The sequence below is a fragment of the Pituophis catenifer genome, unplaced genomic scaffold (genome assembly GCF_029215685.1).
Source record: "Pituophis catenifer annectens isolate HBS135680 unplaced genomic scaffold, rPitCat1.0.hap2 SCAF_6, whole genome shotgun sequence".
Taxonomy (NCBI): domain Eukaryota; kingdom Metazoa; phylum Chordata; class Lepidosauria; order Squamata; family Colubridae; genus Pituophis; species Pituophis catenifer.
Window position 1 is genome coordinate 43,402,210 of NW_027256886.1, and position 21,209 is coordinate 43,423,418.

At 38.8% G+C, this 21,209-nt stretch overlaps 1 protein-coding gene across 1 annotated transcript; it reads left to right on the plus strand.

The window, feature by feature from the left end:
* Positions 1 to 2,410: 2,410 nt before the first annotated feature.
* FGF8 (fibroblast growth factor 8) lies at positions 2,411 to 19,412 on the plus strand. The gene is made up of 5 exons (XM_070945628.1): positions 2,411 to 2,442; positions 2,608 to 2,644; positions 4,633 to 4,813; positions 13,702 to 13,808; positions 19,125 to 19,412. Exons 1-5 carry the CDS (start codon positions 2,411 to 2,413, stop codon positions 19,410 to 19,412), a joined length of 645 nt encoding a protein of 214 aa, XP_070801729.1.
* Positions 19,413 to 21,209: the final 1,797 nt, after the last annotated feature.

A 21,209-nucleotide genomic window follows, 5' to 3' on the forward strand; every position in this document is an offset into this window, starting at 1 on the left:
ACTATGTTCAAGAACTTGTTTTGCCCTGATCTATTTTTAAATCCTGACTTAGCATTATGTATGAATGTAGAAAGTGTATGAAGTCCTCAAATCCAATTCTTTTCTTTTCTTTTTCCTAACTATTATCTAATAAATTATTTTGCTGCTGATAATTTCAAGCTGCTTTTGAGCCAAGGAAATTCAGTTTGCTTCACTTGCTCCCCATCTTATATATATATTTTCTGTCCAGTTAGAAAAGGTGCACAGGAGCTTCAGTTTCACCATTCTTATTGTATTTTAATCTTCAAAGCGATTAATTTCTGAAATGCAAGAGGGTTCAAACTGGTATGGAAGCTCAGCCTCCATTCTCCTCCCCGCTTCTTTTCCTCTGTAACTTAGGCATTGTTTGGTCTGCCCTGACTGAGAAGCACTGAATGGTTTCAGGTGTCTTATAGCTGTAGCACACCATTAAAATCAAGCAGGGCTGAAGGGCAGCGTTGTGTATCTCTCTCTGTGTGTAGGTTTGTGTTCCTCTATGTAGTCCTAGGGTGAGGAAGCCATTACTGATCTTTGTAGGTATTTGATTTTGCTTCACACATGCTAACTGTTAACAAAGCGCTGTTGATTAATCAGGTATATAATGCGTGGGCAATGGCATGCATGTTCATATATCTGAGCTATCCGGCTTTATATGTAAGGTTTAATGCTAAAGGGATCCCGTTGCTTTGAGGAATTTCTCTGCCAGCGTCGGATGTAAATGGACGGAATGCTAAATATTCAGTCGCTCTTTGGAAAATCAGAAGTATCCGATTTTTGCTGTGGCATTCCTTCCCTTTCCCTTTAGTTTCTTCGAAGCTGCTCAACGCCGAAACCCCGGAGGAAAGCCGGCATTCTCTAGCCGCCCAGGTGACCTCTGCCCGGTACTTTCCCGGGGATTTCTGTATGGCCTGGTCTCCCTTTTTTACTCATCTTTTCTCCCAAACCGCTGGATTATTGCCCATTTTTCCAACCGGTCAAGCAAAGCAGATGCCCGGCCAGACTTGCCAGACGTTACACGCGCGCGCAAACGTTGGGCAGAAAGGAGCGCTGGAGTTTTACTGCAGTGCGCGCAGTACTTTCAGCGGGAAATCCCAGCAGCTTCTACACACCTAGCTACTTAAAAAGGGCCACCAGCCTCAAACTCTTTCCGTGCCTTCTCGTGACGGCTGCAGGTGTTACACCGGTAGGCAGAAATACTGCTCGTGGGCAAAGTAGGGGACCCAAAGCGTGTCCGTAGCCTCTTTCTGCACCAAGGCCATGAACCGCGCACACCCCAGAAACACGCGAGGCATTTGCAAGCAGCCTCCCCTTCGGCCAAGCTGCGGGGTGAGCGAAGTTGGGGGTAGGTGCAGTGGTGAAATCCAATTTTTTTTACTACCGGTTCTGGAGGCGTGGCTTGGTGGGCGTGGCAGGGGAAGGATTTGCAAAATCCCCATTCCATCCCCATTCCTGGGGGAAGGATACTGCAAAATCCCTATTCCCTCCCCACTCCTGGGGGAAGGATACTGCAAAATCCCCATTCCCACCCCACTCTGGGGCCAGCCAGAGGTGGTATTTGCTGATTCTCCGAACTACTCAAAATTTCCGCTACCGGTTCTCCAGAACCTGTCAGAACCTGCTGGATTTCACTCCTGGGTGGGCGGGTGGAGGGAGGGAGGGAGGGAGAAGCCAGCGCATCTCGGCCAGCGGGATGCTTTCAAGCGCTGCTGGGCTGGTCCCGTCGAGGGGTGGATGGGGGACGGTCTATGTTGGGTGGGGGAGAGAGGTGGGGAGGACGCGGGTCTAGGGACATCCCCGGACAGATGAGAAGGGGCTGGCACATTGGCGAGCAGCACACAAGAGGAGGGACCAGGGCCGGGCTGGTGCGTACTGCCCCTCGGGCGCTCCGAGAGTGGAGCGCACACCCACCCGGCCGAGTGCCTGCCTGCCTGCCTCCCCTTCCGAGCTCCGCAGCCGCCAGCCTCGAAACGCCGGGCTCTCCTGCTCCTGGCGCGGAGCTGTCAGCCGAGCCTGTCCTCTCCACTTGGCCCCGGAGCCTTCTGACAGCCAGCGCCTCAGCCTCGGGCGCGCCGAGCCGGCAGGGCAAACTCCGGCTGATTCTCTGCCGCTCGGCTGCGGGACCCTCGTCGAGGGATGGGCTGGGAGCGCCCAGGGAGTCCCTCGCCCTGACCAGGAGGTTGAGCCGGCCCGGGCAGAGCAGCGCCTGGCGAAAGGAAAAGGACGCCCGCGGAGAGAAACCGAGAGCCTCCTCACACCCCAAGCGCTGCTCCGGACTCCCGCCGGTTAACCTGAGCCAAAGCAAACCAAGAAAACCACCGGGGCCCGCAGCGCCTGCTTCTTCTGCGCCCGGAGCCAATCAAGTCCCCGCGTAAAAAAAAAAAAATCTCTCAGGATGAATCTCTTCTCTTCCATATTCAGCTATTTGTAAGTATTGAGTCTCGCCGCTTATGGACCGATTTCGGTTTCCCTTCCCCTCCCCGAAATAGTCTCCTCGATTTTCCATCTTTATTTCTGCTCCATTTCAATGGCAAAATTCATCTCACCATCTACTTTGTTTTCCCCTCCACTCCCCCTTTTCCATTATTCTAGGCTACTGCACTTGTTTGCTTTCTGCTTGCAGGCACAGGTAAGGAATTGTTTTAATCCTTTCTAAATAGTTGCGATGTTTTTTTTATTATATGGATAGAGCCAAGATTTCTTCTTTTCCCTCTTTATTCCCCCCTTTAAAAAAAAAAAAAACTGATGTAATAAAAGGAGTCCCTATGATTAAGAGACTAACTAAGTGCGGGGAGTAGAGAATAAAATGCAAAATGTGGGAACGATTGAGTTGAAGTAAGAATAGATGTATGCTGAACTCCCCAATTGTAAGTGTTGAAGAATCCCGATGGGAAATTAGTGATGATCTATTTAAATCTTTTTTTCCATCCAATTTCCAGACTTAAATAAGAACACATTCCTTTCATTATTATGATTTTTTAAAATTATACTTAAGAGATATACATTAATTATAGGAAAGACCTTATTCTTGCTTCCTAGAAATTAGAAACCTCATTAACATATGGAACAACACAGTTTGATACTCTAGAATTTATAACCCTTTTGGTGTAGTATTGATTGCAAGTCCAGAGAGTTAAAGCCAAATGCTTGCAGAAACATTCCCCTGCAAGAGAACAGGTGTAGGATTCTGAATTAAATTTGGAATGATCCCCTATAAAGCTGAGTAAACAAATCGAATTCAGTGGATGTGAGTGTAAAGGGATTGTAGGCGCACTGTGTTGTAATATTTGGGGACATGAGATGGAAATCAAAGAGTATTATGGTTGGCCACATGGTCTACTCATTAGAGCAGGCAGAGCAATCCAGAGATGTTATGGAAAGAAATGCCAGTAGGAAACCCATGCATCCCTCTGTGTGTGCATGCACACACACGCACACACAACACACACAAAGGATAAGCGAGATACGATCAAGGGAAGACTTCTATAAAGTCTATCTTTCGGGAAGAGGTTGCTTCCCTGTATCTTTTGGACAACTTTAAGTAGCTGATATGGGGCTGAAGATGGGCGGGGAGGCAGTGAGGAGCGAGGCTTTTTTCATGCACTGCCACCCCATGAAGTTGAAAGGAACAAATCTCCTCAACATTTGCTCAGAATACGTCTTTATAAATGTCAGGGGCAAACTAAAACCCTTCAGACTTAAAAGGGGAACTGGTGACATATTGGGGGTGGAAGAAGAGCAGCCTGAGAGAGGAGGGGAAACAGACACGGGGGCCCCGTGGCAAAGCCCAACTGCATGGTTGTGGTTGGAGCTCAAATCGCCGTCGCTGAACCTTCAGCTAACAGGCTCACAATAACTTTGAATGCGGGCGTGGGGAAACCACGGCAAGCTTCTCTGTATGGAAGGGCCTCATAAATATTAGTGAAAGACAATTCTGAACTGCCTGGACTGCTGACACAACCGATCACTGTTGAAGGGGATAAAATACAGCTATCTCCATCCCATTCCCACCCCCATCCACCAATCACTCTGGTCCAGGGCACGGAGCCACAGGACAAAACTCTCAGATGGACCAGTTGAAATAGCTGGAAAGCCAAGCAATAGAAACAAATCCAGGAATTGAAAGCCTGATTTCCAGGCAAGTAGGATGCATTATATTCCAAGTGATTTTATTTAGGCCAGTACAGGATTTAGTGTGTCTTGCATGATATGGTTGTGAATGATGGGGCACATTCGTTTGTACTTTTGTTTGCCTTGTTGAGTCTTCCTTGATTTAAAATGTCACAAACAGGATTGAGAACCTAGTTTAAAACTGCATAAGTCTAGACACATCTCTGAAACCAAAGGAGAGCCATGTTAGTGCTCGATTCTGAGCCAGGCTCATCTTTATTTTCCCTCTCACATGTTTGTTTCCCAGTGATAAATTCCTGGGCAGCCCAATAACTTTTCAGCCACTGCTAGAATCCTGGCCTGCACTATATCAATGCATAAGAGTCTCAACTCTACACTGCACCAACTTGGTGCCCTTTCCAGATACACCAGGATCACACCAAGATAGCCTTTCTCAGAGGAGTAGAGATTATAATGGTGTGTTGTATATTTTTTAATTTCCTAAAGGTAACTGTTCAGTCCCCACCTAATTTTACACAGCATGTGAGGGAGCAGAGCCTGGTGACCGACCAACTAAGCCGGAGACTCGTCCGGACCTATCAGCTATACAGTCGAACCAGCGGGAAGCATGTTCAAATCCTGGACAACAAGAAAATCAATGCTATGGCAGAAGATGGAGATGCTCATGGTAAGTCTGTCTGCGTGGGCAGGAACATTGGGAGAGTGTGGGGGGTGGGGAGGGCATGCATGCAGCCCAGTAATTGATGATTTCCGTCCCCTTTGTTTGCCAGAAATCATTACAAGCATTTGGAATGCAGAAAGCTTCTGACGGAAGAATGTGGGGATCAATATTTGTAATAACAGTATAATGCTTTCCCTTTGCGGATTGAGTCGGAGCTTCTGTGGAGGAGATTGGGCTGGATTTTACACCTGATCACTGACCACGGAAATGGTGGGATGAGTTGCAGATTTTAAGAATTAAAATCACGGGACTGGGAGAATAGGTGTCTCCTTGCAGTACGTTCCAGCCTAACAGTGCAGCAGAAATAAGGAAACTGTGAGCATATTGTGATGTTAACACCAGCTTTTCTAGAATCACAGGCAAAACTTGCCTTCAGCTAAGGGAAATAAGCTTTTAGCATGCACAAAATATCTTTCCCAAAGAAAAAAATATGTGAGAATAGAAGACTGGCTGTATAGTTTTAAATGAGACTTAGTTTTTACAAATGATCAGTTATGTTCAGTTCATCCAAAAAAATAAATCAATCATAAGTCCATGTTCTCCTTTCTAACTTTAATTATGCTTATGAAACACTGTATAATATTAAATGAGATGCTCCATAATTGCATTATCTTCAATTTGTGGTCTGTAATGCACATCATAGTATTGAATCTCCATATCGCTACAATTTATGTATGATGACTACAATTATTGACCTCTCACATTAGCCACAATTTTCCCCTCTCACATCAAACAATTATCTGAAAATAAGGCAAGCTTGCTTATATTTAAGCTGGCTGAAGATTTTATTAACATTTTTAGCAGGCACCGATAGTGAGGGCAAAGTTTGCACGTGTATACAGTAAGCAACTTAGCTTTCAAGGAAACTGTCCCAGCCATAACTGAAATATGCAATATAGTTTGATTCTAAATAAAGGAAAAAACATACATCCCTTCTTTAAATATGCCATTCGCTAAAAAGTTACTTAATGTTTAAATAACAGCATTATAACACATAGGAATGAATGATTTGAAAAAGAAAATATTTCTATTAAAATGGTTAAGCATTTGAAGCAAAGAAGCAAACTCAGCAGTGATTTAAAAAGAAAGAACACAAGCAGTTTTTCAGATGTAAGGTTTTAGGAGAATTGCAAGTCTGTAAATGTTAAAATAGAGGTTCAGGATTGTTCTATATGAATCTCTGGAGAGACCCCCATGTCTGGAAGAGCTATTAAAAGTCTTCTTACTTTCACCTTTTTAAACATTTCCTGAATACTTTCTCCTCTTCGCAGTCCAGTTAGGGGATCAAGTGTGCCTCGCTGCATTTTTTCTGCATCTACGTAGCCACTTTCCTTTCAAAGTTTGAGCATGAAACATAATTTTTACTGGGATAAATCTGTCACTGAAGGGAAAGAATAGAGTTGGAACTGTTAAGCTTTCACCCCTTCACTAACAAAACCAACTTTTCACACCCTTCATGTCTTATGTTATACTTCAAGTTGTTTTGCTTTGCTTTTTAGTTATTGTTTTTCTTTTCTTTCTTTCTTTCTTTCTTTCTTTCTTTCTTTCTTTCTTTCTCTCTCTCTCTCTCTCTCTCTCTCTCTCTCCCCCTCCCTCCCTCCCTCCCTCCCTCTCTCTCTCTCTTTCTCAAAAAAGTGATTTATTTTCACCAATGGCCATTTTCTCTGCTGTGACATTTTAATAGCTGATTTAAGGTCAGGTCCATTTTTCTTGGTTATCTGTCTTGATTGTCAATATCTGACTCAGTTTTCTAATTAGGAGTGAAGCCTATGGATCTTAAAGCTTGGTGTTCTTCTGTCTTGTACAGCAATCTGTAATCTGGCTTTGAATCACTACATCATTATGAGAGGAAGTAGCGTTAGAAATGAATGATAATTGTTGCTTTTGTTTTCAAATGTGCCTTTTAGGAAATTTTGCACACTCAGAAATAATAATAAAACATACAGCTTTTGTATGTCTTATTATTATTTTAAAGATTGGAATTGACATTTTACTTGTTTGGCTTCTTGCAGGCAGGTTATCGTTTTCTCTCTGACATTTTCTGCTCTGCTTTCAGTCTGTATCTTTTGTGCCAAAGCAATGCAGTTGAGTTTGTCAAGGCAGCAGCAATTCAGTGTTAGAGGGTGAGTCCCTGAAGAGGCTCGTGTGGTAAAGCTGACCAACAGGCAATAAATCAGAAAAAGGCCTTTGAAAAGGTAGAAGAGGAAAAAAGCATGTGGTGTTCTGCCTGTGTTTGGGGCTGCTTTCCTATGCCTTTCCACCAGTCAGCAGAGGAAGAGCATGAAAACTGATGCTCTTTAAATGTTAACTGCTCTCTTGATCGACCTCCCTTACTCGTGTCCCCCAAAGAGAGATAAATAAGGGAACCTTGTCTATGCAGTTCAATGAAAAGGAGTCAGGGGTCCAATTGTCCTTGGGCAAGGAGGAGGTTACAGATGTTAATATTTTATAGACAAAAAAAAAAGCAATAAAGTTAAAGGGCTCATAATAGGTTAGAAGAAGAAGTGATGTGATGCTGGAATTTAGCAGTTTTCAACCTGGGGATTATAGTTGGTGAAGTCCAAAGCCGGTGTGGAGAAGGCTACAGTAGTGTAATCCATATACAGCTCAGCATTCACCCAGGGAAAAGAACTGGTCTTAACACAGTTTCAAACAGCAAAAGGCTTTAAAAAGGATTCATTAGGTTTATGGAAAAATAGGTATCCATTTCAGTGGATGAACTGGTGCCATGCAAAAAATGCCCTGTATGATTCTACGAGTAGCATCCATTTCCAATAAGAATATTAGTTTAAAAAAATATGATTTATTTTGAAAGAAGTTCTCAAGAATCTGGGCAATGAATAAGAAAAACAGAAGGCTCTTGTAAAGGAAAAAAAATGCTATTGAAAAATTTCAAGTGAGCTGTTTCTGCATTATTATTAAATATTATGTTATTAGATTTGTCTTACCATTATGGGAAATGTAATTCTGTTCTAGACAGACTTGATCTGACCCAGCAGTAATTGTGGCTATGCTTTAATTAGGATAAGAGTAGAATAATGTATTTTTATTATAGAACAAACTATATTTCTTCAGAAAAACATATAGATCACTTGGATAGGGAAAGGAAAGACCATCCAGACCATAGATTGTTTGGAACCTTAAAGGGACTCCCTACCTGATCTGTTTTATGCCCCATTCTAGTGGTGAGAAGGCTGTTTAAGATTTTAATAATGGTATTTGTAATATTTTGGATGAATTCATTGTTGGCAAACCATCAATGTTCTTTTAATTTTATTGGAAAAACTGCTGCTTGCACAAAGTAATAAGACCTTATAGTAGCCACCATCATTCCAAGAATGAGGTTTTAATCCCAAAAGAGACATGCCTATATTTAAAATATTTTCACACTGGTGACTTGTAGCATCTTCTCGCATCACCCAGCCACCACATTATCTCTTTACAATAGTTGGATGTCTCTAGAAGATGTGGCAGGTTCCTAAGGGGGATTTGGAGAAAGTTCAGTTATAGCCCACAAACTTTGCTCTGTAAAAGACATGGTCTTCTTTGTGACTGGAATCGCTTTTTCACTTTGGCTGTTGGGAGTCACAGGTTATGGCCATCATGACAATGCATGGATTGTGCCAGAGAAGAATGGAATTCATCTCATTTTGGAGAGTCTGTATTTTTGAAGTAAAACATTAAAGAAATAAAACAATATCTCATCAAATTGGACTTAATAAACCAATCAGTTTATTTGGACTGTTATGTGGCATTTTTCAGATGAACATTGGCATTGGAACTGTAGGGGGGAAGGAGTTCAAGGGTTCAATAAAAAAGAGCTACAGGTAAGTCATGTGTTGTCCATCTCTGTGGCATAAAAATGGAAGGGGCAGATTTGGGATGAACTATAGAAAGCTGTGAAATAACATATCCCCAAAAGTGTTATAACCAGCTTCTAGTAATAGCAAGCTTCCATTAATTCAGGATACTCCTAAAGTTATTGTGCCAGCCTTGACTTGATGATAACAGTATCTTGGCTTCCATTAGTTTATTTATTTAGCCCAGTAGAGGGGCAGTTTCTGGGCAACTCACATTGCAGGGTTTGTATGTGGACTTGGGAACAACTGATGCAATAAATAACAAGTTCTTGCATTGCAAGCTGCAAGATGAAGAAAGTGAATAAAATCCAAGACTTGACAAAGGTACAGTTTTCCTAGACACAGAAGTTGTAGAGGTTGTTTCAGTATTAACATAGTAGCTTGGGCACTAAAATGATAATCCCATGTAATCTCTCCCTCTTTCTCCTACCTGAGAAAAGAGAATAGGAAATGGTTTGTGTTTAGCTTGTTGCATGGCATAGGTTCAAGAAGGCAAGACAGAAGTTATTTTTAAAATGAGACTGAAAGAGCTAACTAACTCCTCCTTGAAATGTTTGTTGTTTATGGAGAAGGCATATCATTAGGCTGAGCCTGACAGTTAAAAGAAACAAGTCCTCCCTTGATTATTTATTAAATATGCACTCTTCCTTGTTGCAAAGGGATATTTTTTCCTCTGCTTGAGGCAAGCCTATCACATCTTCAGAATTCATAGAATAACTGATGTGATATTTAAATTGATGTGGTAATTTATTGTTGCTAGGAAGACAAGGTATCCCTCCCAATCTAGCATTCCTTGGACACTCAAAATTCCTAGAAGTTACTCATAGTGATTGAGAATTCTGGGAGCTGTGGTCCAAATGTATCTAATTGGGCAAAGACTTTTTCTTCTGTAAGCAGAACAATTGTGGTTGGAAAGTGTGGCTGTCTATTATAATGATTGGTTAAAAAAGAACAGTTCCTCCCACTGTTCCCAAACATCATGATGGCGAGTGAGACAATATGGCTATGGATGACTCAACCTGTGTTAACAAGAGATTGCAAGATTATTGGAGAGAAGGCAGAGATTAATCCTCCAGAACTCATAAATTCTTCCAAATGGCTATCAGAACTACAAAATTGTGGATGATGCTGACATGGCAGCTGAGAGACTCTTTTTTTAAAAAAATCATCCAGTGTTTACTATATTTTTGCAGTGCAGTTTTAATAATTTTATTCTTCCTCTCATACAGAAGTATGTCTTGTATTGGAAACTGATTTAAAAAATGATGACTTTAAAAGATGGAAGGGAGGGAAAGATCATTAGGAGAATTAATAAACCAGGGTTAAACAATTTGTGCAGTTTCTCTTATGCTCGTATGTTCGCCCTTAATGTGTACTTTTATTCTTGTGCCACTGTTGGAAATAGTTTTTTATTTTGAAGACTTCAGCTGAATGTAGTATTTGGGGTAAAATTGTGAGGCTGTCCAAACTTTACACTGAGCTGGTATAATTCCAGCTGTTCTGCAAGTCCACCAGCCTGGTTTTTCACTGTAGTGCTTTGATATCCAGTCTAAAAAGTAAAATACAAAAAAAACGGTAGGGACAACAATGAGTATTATGGAAAACATTGTGGCTTATCTCCATTGCTATTCCTCTCTTTCCCTAAAATTCATTACAGGTGAATAGTCTACTACTGCTTTTGAAAGGACCTTGCAGATAACTATTCTGCAAAAGCTGAAGTGCCATAAAACCAATCATCTGGTTGGCTGAGCATGTTTGTGTTTATATTTGCCCTAGTGTGATTAGCACAGTCTCAGTGAAGTAGGATTTGCATTAATGGGTGCAAATTCAGGATCAAGCGTGATGCACAAAAGGTTTTTTTTTTTTTACTGCAGCAACATTCTAGGTCCCTTTTGGTAGGCGATAGGTAACTTGCTCCCCAGATATTTGGATTGCAACTTTCTTTGGTTTTAGTTGTCATGGTTATGGCAAGAGACATGGTTGAAGGCTACCTATACTGAAACTCTTGTTCAGCACTGTTGTTCCTGATTGTAGTTCTGTGTACATCTTTTCGATTCCTAACATATATTATGCTTTAAATATGAATATGGCATGTTCTAGCCTAAGCAAGCTGTGGTTTGTCACAATCTCATGTCCTCCGAACTCCTGTAGAGGATGGGTCATACCGAATGTGAATGAATACCTTCTGCGGACTCATCCCAACCCTTACTCATAATGGCTAGGAATACAAATTTGTAGGAATTACAGGGGAGAATATTTGGGAAGGATAGAAGAAGCAACATAGAACTTTTTATATCTATATATTACTAAATCTTTTACTAAAATCTACATGACCTTTACTGAATGAAATGGTGTATTGTAAGGCAACAATTTTTGAAGCAAGGTACCTCAGATGAACTAACTTACAGAATGCATCCAAAATCTGAGACCATGACTGTGAGGGAATGAAATTTGGAAAAGTTGTGGCTACTTCAGTGCTACTGGCTGTTGCTGCGCTGCTAGGTTACTGCTGTGGTCATGTGATCTTAATTGTCAATGTTCCATGACAATTTCCCAGTCAATCTCATAATTCCTTGCTCCTTTGCTCACCCAGCAGCAGCCACTTACCTGCCTGCTGAAAAGGGAAAAGGACAGGGGAGGGGAGCAGAGGGTAGGAGAGAAGGAAGGTTTTCTGATGTTCTTGGTTATTCTGTTTTCCTGTTTAGGTGAGGAAATATCTCTGAAGCCATGACCCAATGAGTTGTCTATTTCATATTAAAAACAGGTCCTTGATAGAATCGGGTGGGGGACGGTAAGAGAAAGGATCAAATATGGACCATAGAATAAGAGTTGTTTTATCTGTACAAAATATGATGAATTCCAATCACTAGTGTGAATATTATTATAAAGTTTTAGAATTTGCCCTTTGTCAGCACAATCCCTTGTCTGCAATGGCTCAAGTATCAGAAAAAAGAAGAGTGGGATGCAATTTAGAGATATATCATCATTTTATGATCAGAAATGGCAAGTAAGAAGTCCAGTTCTTCATAGAAATTTTGGGCACCCTGAACCCGTAATAAAAGTTCCACATAGAATCCTTTATTTCTTTCAGACACAATAATATTGTGCAGAGTTGGAGTGCTGAGATAGTTCTTGGAGGAAAGCTGGCTCCAAAACTTGGGGTTTATGCAAAACAAGAAGAAAGGACAAGCTATTGATCTGTAATTTGCATAGCAGCTCCATAAGTCAATCAATGCCCATTAAAAAACTGAGATTAAATCAATATACCCTCTCAACTCTCACAAAGATGAAATGCATTAAGGGGTCAGCTTTTCTCTGCAAAATCAGCAACCATACAAGGAGAGAAGAAGGTGGAGAAGGGTCTTAAACTGTCTTCTGGTTCTTCATGGCCTACACAGAATAGAAATGTAATGAAGACAAGATAATTAAGGAAGAAATTTTAGATATGAATGTAAATAATGACCCTGTTAACAAAACAGTTAATTATGAATATTTAAAAATAAAGAGAAGAAGCGGAAGGATAAAAGCTAGGAGTAAAGAGAAAAGTCGATGCAGAAAGTTGTAAAATTGTATATATCTGTAGTTAGTATTGTATTTTAATGTCTGATGTGTGTGTGTGTGTATGTGTGTTTTGGTTTTTTTGCTATTGTGTGTTTTGTTTTAAAATGTAAAATACTCAATAAAAATTATTTCTTTTAAAAAAAGGAAGAAATTCTAAATTATTTTTGTTGCACAGAACATACTATTATCTTTAGAATATAGCATTCTTTTTCTATTTATTGCTGACCTATATTTTGTATTAACATCTGATTTTCTTGTCTCTCCATGTTTTGTGCTTTTACCATTTGTCCTGAACATCGCAAAGCATGTGCGGACAATTTTTTTTTCTTTTTTTGTGTTCCCATGATGTTGCTTTCATCTTGTCTCCAGACTATGAGATAGACAGGCTTAATCTCTTCTTAGATGTTCCAGTATTAACATAGTATTTTCCCTTTATTTCAACATTGTCCAAGGTCAGTATCTGGGTATACAAAATCTATAAGATTGTGTTAATGTTACCTTGGAAGGTAACTAGATGACTGCAGTAACTTGACATAAAGAGTTGATGCAGAATAGGGACCTGCTATGGGAACAGCTAATTTCATGGTGGTGTAGGTTATTTTTCCAAATGAAGAATGGAAAAATAGTATTTCAATTCGGAAGTCATGAAGGACTGTCTATCACAGATTCCTCCCCACACTTCCCCTTTCTTCTCTGGTTAGTTAAATTCTAAGAGTTCTATGTTTAAGAAGATATAAGCAATTTAGAATAGTCACATTTTTTGCTTTCTTTATTCTAACTTTTGGACAAAAGTCTGCTGTTACAATAATGAAATGAATTATTTTTTTCCCCCTGTTGCTGGGTATATACAACAGGGACCAATGCAAAGAATAATCTTGTGATGCCTTAAAAATTAACCAAGTTATTATCACATAATTCTTCATGGATAAAAAATTCCCCAGTCTTTCGGTGACAAATGGAAAAACATATTAGTGCTACTGGTATCATTCTTTCATTGACTCCCTTACCATAGGGAAAAAGTAATGTACAGTACAGCTCTTGGTTCCCTGTAAAACATATTCCTTTTTGTCTTTGCTTCAAACGGAGACACTTAAATGAGATTTGGGTGTAGATGGAGTTTCAGCAGGCAAGTTGCTCTGTGTATTGAAAAATAAATGTAAGCAATTTTACATCCATACTCCAAAGTTTTATTCCTTATCACAAGAACAGCACACAATCCTGGGTCCCTTTTGGCTCTATTGTCATTGTACAGAATGCCCAATTACATGGACTATCACTACTTTTCATTGTACTGTAAGTCTTGCTACAATTGAAAAATGTCATTCTGTTTGGCATTTTTTTAAATCTCTGGGACTTGAATATGATGTTGATCTTATAACTTGACTTCTTCTTCTGTTGCCTTATTCTTTCCAGCTAAGCTCATTGTGGAGACTGATACTTTTGGGAGCAGAGTAAGAATCAAGGGAGCAGAGACAGGCTTCTATATTTGCATGAACAAAAAAGGAAAGCTGATTGGCAAGGTAAGAAGATAGACAATAAACTTTTGGGAAGGTTGTAAGAATATGGCTAAATTGGTTTTTGATGAGGCAGTGGACAATAGCCTTATGTGAACAGGAGGGTATGTGACTGAAGCTAGAAATTTGCTCATTTGCATACTTTCATTTGTTTTGGGAAATCTTCATACAGCAAATTTACCTTAACCTCAAGAATCCAGTGTTTAAAGCAGTCAGTTAAACACACTTTTAGAAGTGGAGAAAAGAGAAGAGGCTTAAATCAGTACTAAGTGGTTGACTTTTTTGGATTGGAGGAATATTTGGATAGACGAAAATATGTAGTGGATTTCCTAACTAAATAGTTGGTATTGGGATATAAACTTGACTATTTACAAAATGTTTACACCATGGCAGATGTGACCACTCACAAAACACTTATTTCTATAATCCCAATAATTGTTTAGCATTTTGTTTCCCTTCTTGCTTCTCTTTACTATGCCATTGATTTTACAGGTCATGAATAGTCAAGACAAAATTACATTAGTTTTACATGCAGTGTAAAATATAAGTGGATGGGAAGACACTGCACATGACCCTGCAGCCATCTTATTGCATGATGAGATCTATCACAAACATGATACTTCAGGATTTTTTTTTTTTCAACAACAGACTATTCATTTTAAAAGATCAACCATTTTAACCTTAAGTCTGTGCAGGCTTGCTGGAGACCAAAATTGTTTGTATTCTAGACAAAATTTGTGACCTCGACCCTTGTAGAAATCCAAATGAAATATCACTGGATTTGTGAAACTTATTTTTGAGTCAACATATATGATGAGGGAAGGAGAACAGGGAGCTTTTTAAATTAAAAACATAGAAGTACTCTGATGAATTTAAAATGAGAACATTGAAGGGGTGATACTTCTGCTAATTTTTGCATGAATTGCCCATGAAAATTCTGTAACTCAAAGGTCTTTTGTAAGAAGACCTTGAAAACAGTAGATTATCTTTTTTCTATAAAAGAAAATTATGCTTGGTGCTATAAAAATAGTGATTTGCAGAGTGTACTAATAAGAAACTTTACCCACCCTGAAGGCTATTATGTTTAACGCCACCTTAAATCACAGTATTACGAAGCATTCTGTTTGTTAATTCTCCCCTTTTTCTATATTTATATGAAGCATTTGCATGCTGTTTATTCCACTAATTCTCCATAGAAGTACATTTAAACCAAAAGTACGGTTGAAGACAGATCTGAAGATGTTATTAAAACATTAAATTAAACAGTTCAGAACAATCAGAATAACTTAAATATATTTAAGAAGAGTATCTGCAAAAGACTTTGACAGCAGTCTAGTTAGGGCCAAGCTGAGTGGCACATCCAGATCTTTTCTTCAGGGTTTACAGTCTAGGCTGCCTGAGGCAGTTAGTTCAGTCTGCTTGATGGTAGGGCCAGTTCCTTCCGATTAAATCCTGAGGAGTTAGACACAACATCAGCATCTTGATCCATGGGGATTAAAGACGACATTGGGCATGACCATGCAGCCATCAGAAAAGGATTGAGGAAGGCCTTGGCCCTCGGGGCTAGACCAAGCTATTTTACTGCCTGAAGTAGAAGAGCAAATGCAGTCTTTCCCCAGAGAACATGTGGTGGGGCGGAGGGGAATGAACCCTGGCCAAGTTAGTTGGCACTTGAGGCAGAAAATCCACAGATTTCTTTCTTAGGTGTAAAAAATAAAGTAGCAATAAAAAAAAACAAGATTTTTCTTTTTTCTCATGAAAACTATGAAAAGGTTTTCCATGGTTGAAACTACCTGCATGTACAGCCACATTAAAGACAGCAATTCCAGTCCTGGAGAGATCTTCTAGGGAGGTTTAATATTTTCTCCTGTTATGCTTTCCTAATTCAGATATGTTGCAGGTGGGAGAATTCAGTCTGACAGATTACATAAAGAAACAATTTAAACTTCTTTCTTTGGCATTGGAGATTTGCCTGTTTTCCCCTACCCTTCACTTCCCCCTACCCCCAGAGGACTTTTTGATCAGAGATCTCCTGTTGCACCTTCTCAACTTTTGAGCAGTTAATAAAAAATCTAAAATTCCTAATCTACATTATTTTTTGCATTAAGAAAGAATGAACCAGTTGCTTTCATTTTTGCTGAATTTAGATTGAAAAATGAAAATTCTGATAAAATCTTACTTTAATTTCTTCCTCAATTGTGACATATGGCAACATTGCAAAGTAATTCCTTATGTGTATGTCTTACTCAAAGGCAGGAAGTGGCATAGGAAATCTACAGAAAAGAATGGTATTGTAGCTTATTAATTTTTTCAATGGAAATGCAATCTAAAAAAATTAAACAGGATCAGACCTGTTAATAGTTGAGATTGCCTTTGACATACCAGGGTTTTAAACAAAACTAGGAAATTGAGAAAATATCTTTGAATGGGCAAATACCAAGGGTCAAAAAACCCTATATATATATCTATATAGATGTCTCTGTATAATAATAATAATAATTATTATTATTATAACTTATTTTGTATACCGCCCTTCTCCCGAAGGACTCGGGGCGGTGAACAGCCAGCAGATAAAATACAGAAAATACAATATTAAAAATTAAAACAATAATTGTACAGAGTTTATTTACTGTACTTTTTTTAAAAAAAAATGTGTGTGTACGGAAGATTTGGAACTGAATGCAGTAACAATAGCATTTATTAAGAACTACAGATGACCCTTATTTAACTACTACTTGTCTAGCAACTCTTCAAACTTACAGTGGTGCTAAATGAGTAATAGTTATGATTGGTCCTCAAAGTTTCGACTGTCATAGTATCTCTGCAATCATGTGATTGCAGTTCGTAACTTCCCTGCTGGCATCTGATAAGCAAAGTCAGTGGTGAAGCCAGCAGGAAGTCACAAGTTGTGGTCCTGTCTTTGCTTAACAATGGCCATTGTGGGACTGCAGGAATTGCCAATGCTAAATGGTGCAGTCAAGTTATTCTTTCAAGGTACGACTATGTTGTTTGAGGATAGATTTTCTGGTCCCAATTAGCATCCTTGGGAAAAGACTACCTGTAGAGATGTTTACATACTGTATCTGCACATTCAACATAAAATAAAGATGTTGCCCTTGGATTTGCACGTTTTTCTTTCTCTTTCCTGCTCTCTCTCTTAGAGCAGTCTTTGATTTTATGTATTCCCTAATTTTTTATTTTAAAAATTGTGGGGAAGACATCTGAGGCTTTTGGAACAGAACCTTGAGGTAGGCTTAGGTAACATGATATAGTTGAGGGAGATTAGGAAAATATATTTGCTAATATGCTGCAAAGGTTGTATTATATTAGCTGATGAAAAAGGCTCAATAGTATAAAAGTGAAATGCATTCCCAAGTCTTACCATTTCTTCATTTCTTCCCATAGACTCCACTGCTACTCTTAGTAAAACATTCCACAATATTTCCAACATCTATGGATGAAATATAGCTCAACAGTGGTTTGTACCTTGTGTTTGGAAACACAAGATCCCAGGTTTAAGTTCTAGTCAACCAAATAAGGCTTTAGCTTAAAAGTGGCTAACATTACTAGTAAGCAAAGAAAGTATTGAGTCAGAAGGATTAGGATCATATCTGGTATAAATTGCTTGTCATGTTCCTATTGAAATGGTCCTACACTAGAATATGGGACCCTTTATTTAAAAAAGATATTGTTAGACTTCAAGATGCTTTGGTTTCTTAGCAAAGCTTCTGATGTCCTTCAACTTTCCATTCAAATTACGAGCCCAGATTTAGATAAGTAGATATATGGTCTTCCATGATAACTATTACTTCCTTTTCAATTTGGTTGTCTTTTAGATGCCTCACTTTTGGTTTGCATATGCCATCTCTTTATGGTTAGAAAGGATCAGCAACAGAGGAGTGCAGAATTGTGAATCTTGTGTTGAGATGTCCATCTTAGAGCCTAACTACCTCTGTCAATCAGAAACCACAACACCACTTAATCTACTATGGATATGCTGTGGTGTATTCTGTCTTCTGAATGAATCTGCATTCTTCTAGTGGCAATTATTCTTTGACATTTTAAGGGGAACATTTTATCTAAACCATATAGTAATTATACACACTCTAGATGTTTCTGCTTTCTTTTTGACAGAAAATTTATTGCATGCGGAGGACAAGAAATTCACAATCAGAGTGATTCCTTTTGGGCCCCCTCTGGATTTGCCAGTTGGTGTAAAGTGTTAGTGTTTGGTTTCCAAACACTCCTATTTAAATCTGTAATGAATGAGGCTGCATTCAAACGAAGTGACACTAATTAGCGGCATCCCAAGTCTGCCATGTTTGTAATAAGTGCTAAGGATACTTGGCACCCTCTGTGAGGTGCCATCTTCTGCAACACTTTAGAATCTAAGTATTAAGGCTGGGAAAGATCCACTCTATCTAGATGCAGCTTTATTAAATAAAACATAATGAAAGGAAAGAGATATATACAAACTATAATTTATGTATGTATGTATATGTAAGAGAGTGAAGTAAGTGGGGAAAAATAGACATGACAAGGTCATATCAAATGCTTCTTTCAGTTTCTCTAACTTTACATTTCTAGAAATATATGTTTGTTGAAAATTGCAGTGTTTGTGCTACTGAATATATCCAGCATTAAAATTAATAGTCTTATTGTTAACAGACTCTAAATTTCAATCCTAGTTTTTGTACAAAGTAGGAGAAAAAGTTTGAACATGACATGTAATACAGATATACAGCTTTGCAGGTTTTATGGAATCCAGTTGTTAAAACATTTAACTGCATACATGGTGGTTGAAGTATAAACAGATATCATTATTCATAGAACTGTTGCTATTCTGATTATACACAGTGATTTTGTTAAGCAACAGTATGTAAAAATGTTTATCTCTTTCTACTTAAATTAGAAATTTGGGTAATAATAAAAGAAAAATCATTGTAGTTGTAGGGATAAAAGGAACAAATAATCATAGGAGTGAATATATGAGTACTCTATATAATTCTTATAAACTTAAGTTACTGTATCAGCTACTGCTATTTACAATAGACTCTCTGAATTTATGAAGAAAAGATTTTTCTTCAGTTATGAAATTATGCCATATCAAATCATTCTGGCCTTTGCTTCAGTAAAGTTGCTTGGCATAATGGAGCATAGAAGGTTGGATATACAGTAAATGGAAACAGGAAACAGCTAAAATGTTTTATTGGAAGAGACTTATCCTAAGCGTGGGGTTGATACCTGCCCAAAGAGGCTTTAAGGACAATAGAGATGGAAAAGATGAAAGATGTCAAATTATTCATTATTTTTCACTTGTAGAGCAATGGCAAAGGCAAAGATTGTGTCTTCACTGAGATTGTGCTGGAGAACAACTACACAGCATTACAAAATGCAAAATATGAAGGATGGTACATGGCCTTCACCCGGAAGGGACGTCCCCGCAAAGGCTCCAAGACTCGTCAGCATCAGCGTGAGGTGCACTTCATGAAGCGGCTGCCCAAAGGCCACCAAACAACAGAGCCTCATAGACGCTTCGAATTTCTCAATTATCCTTTCAATCGAAGGAGCAAAAGGACTCGAAACTCCAGCCCAAAGCCATCGCCCTGACCTGCCTCACCTTGTCCCACTCAGGACCACTTTCCTTTGCTGGAGGACATTGTGCAGAGACTCAGTTGATGGACAATAACTAGAGACTTACCTATGATGATGACTATAAAAGGGGATTGGAAGAAGAGGAGGAACAAAACTTGATTTAGTTGTTTATAATTGTTCTGTGTTTTTTTTAAAAAACAAAAGAGGCTCTATTTTTGTATTCCAACTTTAATGCTTTTTTAAAGAAAAAGCAGTATGTTTAAATACTCATGGAAGGTTGCTCTTCACTTAGGAAGATTTTGAGTTCTTTGGGAGGGGGCATGCATTATGTTTTGTTAGATTGGTTTTTGACTTGGGGTAGGGATTGGTAGGAGGTAGTTGATCTAGGCATAAGCATAGAACATGCCCTCTTCAATAAATCATACACTTGGGACCAAATTTCTACCTCAGATAAGATAAGTAACTTAAGAGGATGGAGTCCATCCCCAATTCTTTGTACTAGGGGCTTATTTTGGTGTGTTTGTGAAATGTCTCTGAGACTTGCAGATGGTAATCTTCCGTGAAGTCAAATTTGTTTAAATAAGTCTTTAGGTCCTACACAGATGGGACATGTTCATCGTTTTCATTTTTGTATAATAGAGAAGAGAATATGAAAACACAATGACTGCCCTTGCCCAAGGAGATGCAAAGGGCATTGGTTTGCTTTGTTCTTTCAATGCTAATCATTTTTCCAAAGGTCTACATTAAAAAAAAAAAAACATAGATTTTTTTTTTGTATTTGTTGTCCTGTCAGTAAAGTGCTGATAAGTTAAGAATGATATTTCACCAATACATTCCATTTCCAAGGATATTCCATAAGATAAAATTATAAAATTTATTCCATAAGAATAAAATTATCTAGTATACTAGGGCCATCAGAGAATTTTTGGTCCCTAGGTTATCCAAAGCAGGAATCTCCAAACTTGGCAACTTTAAGACTTGTGGACTTCAACTTCCAGAATTCCTCAGCCAGCAAAGCTGGCTGAGGAATTCTGAAAGTTAAAGTCCACAAGTCTTAAAGTTGCCAAGGTTGGAGACCCCTGATCCAAAGGACAAAAGAAGCCTTCTTTCCAGCAGATTGGCAACTTTTAACCTCTGACTTAAAGTCAGTCCTTGAAGGTTTTTTCTTAGTGTTGCAATTTTGCCATTCTAGCATTTGCAATTTTATTTGTAAGCCAACTTCCTCAAAAAATACTTTGAGAAAAATTAGCAACTGAACTGATTTGTGATTATTTTTTGTTGCCATATTGTTAGGGCATATCAGTTGTTCTGAATCTGTCGCTACTGATGTGTAGGTATTTGTGTGTGTGTGCTTCACATGAGGTTCAAGTGACATATATGTCAGCTGGAAAACTATCTAGAAACATTTTGCTACGGTGTTTCCCCGAAAATAAGACCCTGTCTTATATTTTTTTGAACCCTGAAATAAGCACTTGGCCTTATTGCCATGCGCTCATAAGCCTGATTGGGCTTATTATCAGGGGATATCTTATTTTGGGGGAAACAGGGTAGTTGTCACTGAATAGCTATTAGGTTTATAATTTACTAGGGTTATGTTTAGGTTTTCATACACTGCTCTGATTTGAAGATGGATTTTTAAGGCAATAATATAAGTTTATAAGTTTTTAAACATTTCCCTTATATACTAATTTGATCAAAACCGAGGGCAAGGGAGATCATGCATGGGAGATATACCATGTCCAAAGGGCTTAATTTCTCACAAACCTTTACTGACCAAGCAAGCTTTGAAACAATATTAGTGTTTTCCACCAT